The sequence below is a fragment of the Mustela erminea genome, chromosome 1, assembly GCF_009829155.1.
Source record: "Mustela erminea isolate mMusErm1 chromosome 1, mMusErm1.Pri, whole genome shotgun sequence".
Lineage (NCBI taxonomy): Eukaryota > Metazoa > Chordata > Mammalia > Carnivora > Mustelidae > Mustela > Mustela erminea.
In genome coordinates this window covers 60,538,343-60,550,127 of record NC_045614.1, presented here as the reverse complement: position 1 = coordinate 60,550,127, position 11,785 = coordinate 60,538,343, and the positions used below count along the sequence as shown (strand labels likewise).

The window sequence follows — 11,785 nt, the reverse complement described above, 5'->3', positions numbered from 1 at the left end:
TTGTGCTCCCTCTCTCGCTGTGTCTCTTATTTTATTTATTTATTTACAAATAAATAAAATCTCCCAAAAAAGGAAGTTTTGGCCCCTTGTTGAAGTATTTGTGTTACTTACAGATTTTGACTATTAGAAATAAAACTGCTATGAACAGTGATGTACATGTGTTACATCTGAGTTAAGTTTTCATTTCTCTGGGGGGTAAATGCTCAGGAGTACACAAACTGGGTCATATCATAGTGCATGTTCGGTTTTGCAAGCAACTGCCAAACTGTTTTCCAGAGTGTATCATCTAACATCCTCAGCAACAAACAAGACCCCGTTTCTCTGTGTCCTTGCCAAGATTTAATAACGCTATGTATGTTTTTCTTTTTTTAAAGCTATTCTGTTGGGGTGCAGTCATTTTTAACTTGTATTTCTCTACTGGCTAATGATTTTGGAGAAATGTTTTACATGTATTTTGCCCATTTTTTAATTGAATGAATCTATCATTGTTGAGTTCTGAGATTTCTTTATATAGTCTAGATACAAGTCCTGTTGGATATATATATGATTTACAAATATTTCCCCAAATCTGTAACATCTTATCACTCTTAAAAAATTTTTTTCAGAGCAAATTATTTTAATTGTGATGAGGTCTAACTTATCATTTTTCCTTTTATGGTGCCTTCCTTTGATGTCAGTCTAAGAGTTCTTTGATTAGTCCTAGATCCTGACTATGGATGGATAAATGGATGGATGATATAGGTCTACAGATATCAAATTCCACCAGCAGCCTTTGTGGGAAAAGATATCCCTCTTCTACCGAATTACTATTGTACCTTTGTCAAAAATCAATTGAGCATTTGTGTGAGTCTATCTCTGGCACTTAGCGTCTTATAGTTCTTTAACATCTTTTAAAAAATAACCTCTCACCCCCACTTCTCATACCTTTCATTCTGGAAATTTTAATACATATGTAAAAGCAGAGATCAGTACAATGAACTCCCAATATTCATCCAGCTTCAACAATTATCACCTCTTCCTTTTTCATCATATTTTTGAAGAATCAGTGCAGTTTTCTTATACAATATACCCTGTTCTAAATTTGTTTCTTGTGTCATTTATCTTGTTTGTCTGCTTCCTGTATTTCCTGTTAACTAGCAATTAGGTCTAAGAAGCTTAATAAATTCAGGTTACACTTTTGGCTTATTCCATCACATGAAGAGGCACATAATGTAGGTGGTCTTGATCTTAGTGATGGGTAAGAGGTGAATGCCAGTTTCTCTGTTAAGAGTACATCTTTCCCTTTGTAATTACATAATCTGGAGTGATTCTTCTGTAGCAGAGATACAAAGCATCTCCATATACATTACCTCGTAAGAACCTTGTGAGGTAGATATTCTACTCCCGGTTATACAGATGAGGAAATCAAGGCTCCAAATAATAAACACATTTGCCCAAGGAAAGTAGCAGAAGCTCACTTTTACCTAGGTTTTAAGACTTTAAATCTTTGGGCCCTTCCATTTTTCACTCTTATTTACCTTTCAGTCTAAGGAAGAAACATTCATTACGGAATGCTTCAAGGAAGCCCTCAAGGAACTCGGGCTGAACTGGTAACATTTATCAACACATCAGCTGAATGCAACTATTAGAAACACAATCTGGATATTAAGGTATTTATAGTCCAGCTACAGAACTGGGAGTTTTGAGAATTACAATATAAAACTAGCTACTCAAGAATATAAGGTGAATTAAATCTACAAATGTACAAAAGAGAAAAGACTCAATGAATGATTTGTTCACAGGCAGTAATGGGCCTGACCAGAGGGTGGATTCTTAATTGATTTAATCAGAGCTTTAAGGAATTGATTCTGTGTGAAACTTACGTAGTAAGTTGAGGACTGGAACAGAATCTTTGAGTAACAAGCTTTCATATGTCAGCAATGGTGAAATGTACATTAGAATTGAGAATGAAATGGCAGAAATCATTAACTCAGGGGTTGGAGTTGAGGATTTTTCCCTATAAACAAAGAAAGCAACATAGGACTGCCCTTCCATTTTGACATTCTATATCTGCCAGGTTTCAAATTTGAAGGTTGAAAAATAGTATTCCTTGGCATCAGTGTTAACAGATGGACATAATAATGTTTTTCCATAAAAGCCAGTATTTCACCATCAAAACACAATAGGCATATTATCCATTAATCCCATCAAAATTCTGAAAACTATTTTTTAAAAAAGTCTTCTTAGACTACTAAATATAAAGTTGGCTATTTACCATACTTCCTCTTACTATAAATATGAATATTTTTGAAGTTCCCAGAGCCCTAATATTGACATGATGAGCAAACATTACATTGTGCCATGTTCTAGATTTTGACCATACCTCTTTTACTCAACTTCATCAACAACTAAATTACTTCACAAAGTTTGTTCACAAACAGCTTTTCACTTAATCCTCAAACCCACTGAGGTAGGTCAACATTTGGAGATACTGAGGCCTAGAGGCTGACTTAACAACATTACATAGCTAGTAAGAGAAAGAACCAGGACCTAAACCTCAGTCTTCTAATTCCAAATCTAATACTCTTAAGTTGTCCTCAATCTGCAGACTCTTGCCCACTCAACTCCATGTCTGACATGCCTTGATCATACAGTCAACAGAGACTTTTTGTAGCAGTGATGCTATTTTTAAAATGTACAATATACACCATTTCAGAAACAATGTCCACTTTTTAATACAAAGATATTTTTGTTATCATTTACAACTACATCATTACATCTCATGAGCTTCTTCAGTCTTCAAGTTCTCTAAGATCCCTTTCCAGAGTCATAACAAATGGTCTAAGACATAGCATTCTTTAACTAGAATTTGGTTTATGTTTTTTGTAGTCTTGAAAGTCTAGATTAGCTTTCTTTCACATGAAAACTGCTTGTCTATAAAAGGGTCAATCATGAATTTTTTCCTTGCAAGGACCATATACTGGCATTTGTCTAACAGTTACTTAAGTAGGCAGGGATTCTATCCTATTTTACAAATGACATTAGAGTTTCTGGATCTCTCTTTGACTCAGTGGCATTTTGGAACCAAGAGAATTCCTTCACAGTGTGGATTTCTTGTTGAAGAGGAAGGTTTGAAGTCTGAGAGAATTCTTTTTCAGACTCATCACATTCACAAAGTTTTCCATCTGTATGAGTTTTCTGATGTACAGTAAGGTTTTTTCTCTGCCTAAAAACTTTACTACAATCATTACACCCATATGGTTTCTCCCCTGTATGGATTCTCTGGTGGCCAACTAAATTCCTCTTAGAAGTAAAAGATTTTCTACACTTCTCACATTCATATGGTTTTTCCCCAGTGTGCATCCTCTGATGTACAACAAGGTTTTTATTCTGACTGAAGTCTTTTCCACACTCATTACATTTATAAGGCTTCTCTCCAGTATGGATTCTTTGATGTACCATAAGATTTCTACTAGAGGTAAGAACTTTTCTACATATATGACATTCATAAGTTTTTTCCCCACTGTGAATTCTCTGATGTTCAATAAGGTTTCTGTTGTAAGTAAAGCCTTTCCCACACTCATTACATGCATAGGGCTTCTCACCAGTGTGGATTCTCTGATGCGCTATAAGGTTTGAGCGGTAACTGAAGACTTTCCCACAGTCACTGCATTTATAAGATTTTTCCCTTGTATGAATCCGCTGATGTCCAATGAGGCTTTTCTTCAAAATGAAGCATTTACCACACTCATTACACTCATAGGGTTTTTCACCACTGTGGATTCTCTTATGTTCAATGAGGTTTCTGTTAGAACTGAAAGCTCTTCCACATTCACTGCATTCAAAGGGCTTTTCTCCAGTGTGGATTCTCCGATGTACTAGCAGGCTTGAATTATAACTAAAAGCCTTCCCACAATCCTCACATTTGTAGGATTTCTCCTGTGTATGTAGTTTCTGATGGACCATGAAGCTTTTGCTCATGATAAAAGTCTTCCCACACTCTCGACATTCATAGGGCTTTTCCCCATTGTGTAGTCTCTCATGGTCAATCAGGTTTCTGTTAGAACCAAAGACCTTCCCACAGTCTTTACATTCATAGAGATTCTCTCCAGTATGGAACCTCTGATGTAAAATGAGGCTCTTCTTTAGAATGAAAACTTTCCCACACTCATTACATTCATAAGGTTTCTCTCCATTGTGGAGTCTCTGATGGTCAAAAAGGTAAGCACTCTGAGTGAAGGCTTTCCCACATTCAGTACATTTATATGGCTTCTCTCTGCTATGCATCCTCTTATGGTCAATGAGGTTTGATTTTGAATTGAAAATTTTCCCACATTTTTTGCAACCAAAAGTCTTCTTTTCTGTGTGAACTCTCTGGTGTAAGAGGAGGCTTTTGCTTCGAATGAAAACTTTTCCACATTCTTTACACTTGTATGGGTTCTCTGCACTGTGGAGCCGCTGATGGTCAACAAGGTAAGTGGTCTGAGCAAAGGTTTTTCCACATTCATCACATTTATAGGGTTTTTCCCCAGAGTGGATTCTCTGGTGCAGAATGAGGCTCTTCTTCAGAATAAAAGCTTTCTGACACTTGTTACATTTATAAGGTTCTTCCCCTTTGTGGAGCCTCTGATGGTCAATGAGGTAAGCATTCTGAGAGAAAACTTTCCCACATTCATTACATTTATAAGGTCTCTCCCCAGAATGGCGCCTTAGATGTATAATAAGGCCTGAATGCCTATAGAAGCCCTTTCCACACTCCTTGCATTTATAAGGCTTCTCCCCAGTGTGGATTCTCTGATGGTTTAGAAGGTAAGCACTCTGAGAGAAGGCTTTCCCACATTCATTACATTTATAAGGTTTCTCCCCAGAATGGTTCCGTAAATGCATTAGAAGGCTTGAACGCTGAATAAAGCCTTTTCCACACTCCTTACATTTATGAGGTTTTTCACCAGTGTGGATTCTCCGATGGTTTATAAGATGGGAGATTTTACTGAAATGTTTACAACATATATCACATTTATAAAACTTCTTTCCTTCAGTACCTATTAAACTTTCAGAAAGAGCAGAACCTGAAGTCAAGCTTTCTCCAAATTCCTTCCACTTCTGGCCCTGCTTTTCTGGTAGAGTCCTTTTCTTCTTATCTCTTTCACAGACAGAAACTTTCTTTAGGGTATCTATTTCCCCTGTTTTAGTTCCCCAATGACTTGCCAAAACTTGCCATTCACAAGCTTCCTCAAAATCAAGGTTCTGAGGAACGCCTCCCTGAAGTCTTTTGGATGTTCCTTTCTGAGAATCAGCTCTTTGAGAAATGCTTGGCTTTGGTGTCACCTCCTCATTCTCAGTCATGGTCTCCCATTCTGGTAAAAGGAATTAAAAATGCAAATGTTACCATGTCCCTGTGTTAGTGAGAACAAGATCTTCAAATGACTTTAAAACAAGCCAGTAGGGTACATTTTTATATGAATACAAAAAGAAGATACTTTTCATTAAACGAAAGCACAAAGCAGAATACTACACTGACAAGATTGTGTTTTAACACAAAACTCACTCAGACATTCTAAGCTCTCTGTCATAATGGAACAGATGTTAAAATATAAATGATATTGAGCAAACAGATGTAAGGAAGAACCAGAGAGAGAACATGGGATCATGTGTAGGTTGTTCAGACCATGAAGCTCAGGAAGATGAATGGAACAGGGAGACTCATTTGGCTTATAAAGGACTGTCTCTTTATTTTCTTCCTGCTAGGATGGTGGAAACTCTAATGGAGAGAAAATATACTTTAGGACCCTAAAATAATCTTTAATTTTTGAAGAGTCAAGTGCACAAACATTTTTTAATTACTTGAAAGCAAGTAACCTATAGGGAAAAAATCACTAAAAAGCAACTTAATGCTTAGAATTTATCTACACCCACTATTCCTTTTAAAATTGAGAAATGGAAAACACTAGGACTGAGTTAGATCCAATTAAATACAAAAAGGAAGGGGGCAGCCTGGGTGGCTCAGTTGGTTAAGCATCTGACTCTTGATTTCAGCTCAGCTCATGATCTCAGGGTCATGAGATTGAGCCCCACAATGGGTTTTGCATTCAGGATGGAGTCTGCTTGTCCTTCTCCATTCCCCTGCTTGTTCTCTAACAAGATTTCATTAAGATTTCAAATAAATGAAATCTTAAAATATACATAGAGAAATACAGAACAGAAAAAAAAATTGAGACATTTTAAAAACATAATGCATCTATAAAATGATGTGGCTGAACTAGTGAACTGCCAGTCCCTTTCTACTCCACATTCTCGAATATGGTAAAATGAGAAATTAATCTTTTTGAAATGTTTTGGCAACTTACTTTCACCATTCAAATATAAGGAGAAATTATGTATTTGTTCCCCAAATTATCTAGTAAGTAAATAATGTGAATAATAGTGGTATTATCTTCTATTAGTGGATAACAACACTGTTTTTCTAGACAAATAGAAAGAAAACACACAGGAAAGAAACAGCTATTTTATTCCATTATAAATTTAATTTATGAGAGGGTGAGGATAGAAAAAACCTAGTAAATGTCAACTTGAACTACATTCTTAGGCCAGTTTCTCCAGGATGTCACTTTCTCCAGGATTCAGGCAAGACTGCCAATCACACTGCCTCATCTGACTATAGGGATAGGCATGTGTCCTATCCAATATTGGTATTCCAGTTTCCTCATTCACAGTGATTGGATGGAGTGGCTTCACAGTTTAAGCCAGATGCTGGTTTCAGGAAAGTTCTCTTTAAGCAAGTAGAAGTGTTTTAAAGAAGTAGAAATGCTTTTAAGAAGTGGAAGTGATGAGGGAGCAGGAGGCTGGCTGAGGATGGAGCAGGGACTGGCGCCTTGCACCCCCTCTCCACCCACTCCCCTTGGTAATATGTGTGACAATCCACAGGCACCCCTGACTGCCCTAAAAGAAGAACAAATAGTTAACTTGCAGAGATCACAGTCCTGCAAGGCAGGAGTCTCTCTTGGTTTACAAATGTCCTTGAGATTTACAACAAAGAAGTTGCCTTATCAATAGCCCAATTTCCAAAGATACATAACTCAGTTCCTCAAGCCCTAACGTCACCCTCCCCTCCATAAAAAACCGAAGGAGACGGAGGTAGAAGGAAAAGTAAATAAAGTTAAATTTCTTTTAAAACCTAAATCTCACTAACAAGGACGTTTGATAGCAGGAATGTAACATTCCACCAGGAGACTCCCAATTGTCTTTATGTTAGTGCCTCATTAGAGGGAAAGTGGCCTTGGCTTGATAGTAACCAGGACTTCAATATCCTGACAGTCTTCTTTACCCCAATAGCCCTTCTGAACAACCCTTTGTCCTCACCTACCCAACTCCTGTGTATATAACCAGCCACTCCTCACAACCCGGGGCAGCCACATCTCTGCCTGCCCACGGGTCCTGTCCCTGTGCTCTAATAAACCACCTTTTTGCACCAGAGACGTCTTAAGAATTCTTTCTTTAGCCGTCGGCTCCGAACCTCACCCCACCGAACCTCACCTAGGTTCAAGAACTTCATCATTTTGGCGAGCCAGCCAGGAGGTGTGTGAGTTCACATTTGGACTCTGAGCTTCGGTGCAAAAGTGGTGGGTATTCCCTCTCTTCTTCCTTTACTCTCGTTTCAGGGGCTTTTCAAGGAGTATGGTCTTATTGGAACACTTGCATGTCAATTGCTCAGGCTGCAATCCTCTAGCCCGTGGTTACTCTACAGGGAGGATAGCGTCTGCCTTTTGGCTGTAAGTTAGTACCCTGGCCGGAATGGCAAAAGGACCCAGAAACTTGATGGCCTCTCTTTATTCCTGTTCTTGTATAAAGTTGTCTCTCTTGAGCACGGGACAGCCAACTAAGTCACCAGGACGGCTGCCAATCTTAAGACTCCCGTGTGAGGTTTCCTCCTGATTAATCTAATGTGATCCCCTCCACATCCCTGGTCTAGCCACTTCTGGCCACGAGACCTCCACTGGGAGCCGGCCAAAACCAGTACCCGATTGAATTAAAACGCAACCGGGGACCGTTTCCTAGGGAAGTTGGCTGTAAGGGCCACATGTGTTGGAATGTCGCTTAGACCGTGATGGATTTCAGTCTTTACTGTTTCTCGTCAGTGTCGTCTGCAAACCGGTTAAAGCTATGAAATTGGGTAATTTCCCCTTGCCAAACTTTTCTAGTATTTCCATGGGTTAAAATGGCAAAACAGTATGCAGTCTTCAGGACAGACAATGAGCATGGCATGGCACAGCGTTTTGGTCCATTCACCAGGCACCCATCAGCAGCCTAGGATGCAATGGGGAAGTGGAGGGACGCCGGCACCCCTCCAGGGCCTTTTATGGCAGGAATGTCTTGCCAGGGAAGGCAGGATGGTGATCAACAGCGATATCTTGAGGGACGCCTCTGGTCGCTTTTGACACACAGGAACCTCTGACATATCCTGCGTGGGACGCTACCCAGGAGTCAGGGGGGATTTGGTAATGGACCTTCTTTACTTTTCTGGAAGCATGGCCTCAGTAGGCTTCCTCAGTTCCCAAGGACTCTACCTTGGGGTGCCTTTTAACCCACTGGAAATAATTTGGATTGCAAAACTTAGGAAAGGACTGAGCTCCTGTAACACTACATGGCCTCAGTGGGATCTATCAGTTAGATCTCCTCTGCAGGAAGCAGGGCAAATGGACCTAGGATACCTTCACCGCTCATACCTAGGCCTTCATTGCTCTGCACCAGGACCCCAAGTAAGGGGCTTTTGCGGAATGTGTTTGCCCAAATGAGTCAGCTAGTAAACTTTCTCCTGACATATTGGATGGTAATTACGTAAATAAGCCTTCCTCTAGTAAACCCAGGTTGCTGGGCCATCCCTAGCAAAGGGGACTCTGGCTTTATTTCTCTCTGTTTCTCCTAATAGATGTGGGGGCTTCTCCCTCACTCACTTCCCGTGTTAATGGCTATAACTGGAGCCAACTGGGGTTAGTCTAACTCGAGACAGAGACCATAAGGAATATTCCCAAGCAGCTGCCGAAACTCTGTTTCGGGGAAGTTTCCCTGTGTTCTCTGGCCGACTTGGACTGCTTAACCCCTCCCCCCTTGCTGGTGGGAAAGCATGGCGTCTGCTCCTCTGTTGGGCCTTATGAGCTCTAAAACCGGGAATCCTTTCTCTGCCTTCTGGCAGCACTTTGTTTCCTCTGTTTCCCCCTACTGTTTCTGCACCAACGTGTGTGCAGCCTGCATGACTAGCTTCTAGATCATGCACCACGGCTCCTTCTCTCTCCACTGTCACGGAGCAAGAAGAGCAGCCCCTGGACCTAACACCCCCACTCCAGATCTTCCCAACCATGTCTCAGGTAAACATTCAAAGTGGAGTGGGTCCAGGTGGAACATAAATCAGTATTGGAACTAAGTTAAGTTTGTTGGTTTAATTAAGATAAGACGTGTCTTTTAAGTTATCAGCAATAATATGAAACTTGGAAGTTTACTGAAGGTTAAATAAGCTCATGTTATTTGTTAAAATTTGTTAGTAAAGAAATGACTAAACTGATGGTTAACTGTCTGTCTCAAAGTTTTAATGGGTAATTGCTGAAGTAACTTTCAAAGTCTTTGGTAATCGGAAAGTTTTAAAGTTTTGCTTGGATGACAAATGGAATTAAATTGTGGACATCTAGGTCTTAACCAAACAGGATAAAATGCTAAGTCGTTAATTACTGGATGTAGGTTTGTGCTTTTGACTTCTTACTGCAAAGAAACTAAGAGTATTTAAATCTGTTGGTAAATTTGTTTTCCACTTAACTGATTCATAAATTGCCACCTGAAGAATTCTGTTGTAACAGTTCACAATCGGTTAATAACTAAAGGTGTTTCTAAGAATACAAAGTTCTGCTTAGTGTAACTAAGACTGATGGAAATAAGGGAAACTCTGCAGGAAAGTAGATGATATGTAAGAAAGATTTAAAGAAGGGAAATGCATTTTATTAAAGATAAAAGGTAATTTTTGTCCTAAATGAGATGGATGTTTGGAAGGAAATGGCTTGGGACAAAACCTGAATGCAAAGGAAAGTTGTAGAAGGTTTGTGAAGGGAAATCTTCAGAAAAGGAATTTTAGCTATGGTCCAGAATGGACTAAGATCGAAATGAATGGGTTTTAAAGGTACATTGGTACAAGACTGAAATTGTCTCTGTTCAAAAGGACAATGTTTTCTTAGATCAATTGATCTGCTGTTAAGAAAATGTAAATGGTTTTCTCTTTGCCTTCCCAGAAAAACCAGTTTCTATGTTTTGTTTTATCAGGTGTTTAACATCCCTAATTATATTTAGGCATGTGCTTTAAAACTTCCTAAGATTTTAGCAAATGTTGACAAGATTTAAATTGTAAATCTCTTTAACTCAGGCTTTTCCTTGATACGTGAAGTTGCTCATGAAGTACTACTGAACCAGTGATAAACCTTGGGTTACATTTGGGAAAATGCTATAACTATTCTAGAGATTCTATGCACTTCCTAAAGTTTTAATGTTTTGAGAGATCATTGCTTGATATTGTAATTATGGGAATGTTATGTGTCACAGAAATTGTAACCTGATTTTCTTGCAGCTAAATTGTAAACTCCCATGTCTCTTTAGCTCTAACCATATCCATTCTGAGTTTTTGTCATTTATAATTGTTTTAATTTTCTTGTAAAATGAGTTTTATCTTCAAGGAGATTCCTATAAAGGACTTTCAGGACAAATGCAGATATTTGATATACTTGAAAATCCTAAAACTGAAATGGGTAAGAATTTCCAAAACTGACTAAAGCCGCATTCACCAGATTTAGTAACATGGGACTAAATGAACTAAAAGATTATAGTGTTGTGTCTCTTAATGTTTTGTCTTATTTTAAACATTGCCGGTTCTCTCTAATGTTTGCTCTTCCAGACTAGAGATACTTTTTCTTAAGTTATCTGTAACTTACAGAGATGTAAAAGTGCTCAAGGCATTCAAATTTTCTCTCTATATGAACCCTCTGAAACCAAAGGTCTCAGTAAGCATTTTTCCATGGCAATCAGTCATTTGCATAAGCTCAATAAGAATCTGTTCTCCTTGTAACAGGACACCATTGGAAACTGGTTATTTTACCAAGGCTTTGACTGGGATGTCATATTTGAAAAGACTCAGATATGAACAGACAGTTTAAAGGAACTAAGGTTGACTTTATGAAACCTGGAGCCATAAAGCCCCTTGGGACTGCTGGCCTGATACCTTGCTTACAGAGTTCCCAGCAGCCTCACCAGGTGAGTAAAGAATGTCACTCCTTGGTAGGTGCAGCCTCAGAAGAGGAATTCGCCCAAATCAACAGGTATTGCAGGCATGCCTGATGGCAAGTACAGGGCTTGGCTTCTAGCCTGGAGAGGCTACTAAAAGTTCAACCTAGAGATTCCTTATAAAAAGTTCCAGCAAAGCAGATGCTAAAAGATCTATTGATCACACTCATTGTTCTTGCTGAGCTTATCTAAATAATTAGGCCAAGTTTGTAAAATCTGGACTTGTTTCACAAGTGAATTAGTCCTGATTTGGCTATCTCTGTAAATGAGGCTTATTTTAGAGAGAAAAATTATGTTTTAGTAACACACCTTTATGGATGTTAAATTCTAGATTTGATTGTCTTTAAATGTTTGTTTACCTAAGCTAAACAATTTGAGGTAAACTTCAGAGAAGTTACACATTAGCTCATTTAGATGATCTTCTTGCTTTTTTATTTTGTGGGGATATTAGTAGAACCCCCTCACACATGATTAAACAACTGGAAAATGGGAT

The 11,785-nt window shown here is 38.8% G+C and overlaps 1 protein-coding gene across 4 annotated transcripts in view; it reads right to left on the bottom strand.

Moving 5' to 3' along the window:
- Positions 1-244: 244 nt before the first annotated feature.
- Positions 245-11,785, bottom strand: part of LOC116590851 (zinc finger protein 197) — a 38,340-nt gene continuing 26,799 nt past the window's right edge. For all 4 annotated transcript variants that reach the window (XM_032343490.1, XM_032343315.1, XM_032343403.1 and 1 more), the window contains one exon: positions 245-5,336. In XM_032343490.1, coding sequence (XP_032199381.1) covers positions 3,004-5,336 — 2,333 coding nt within the window. In that variant the 3' untranslated portion in view covers positions 245-3,003. The remainder of the gene's footprint in view (positions 5,337-11,785) is intronic.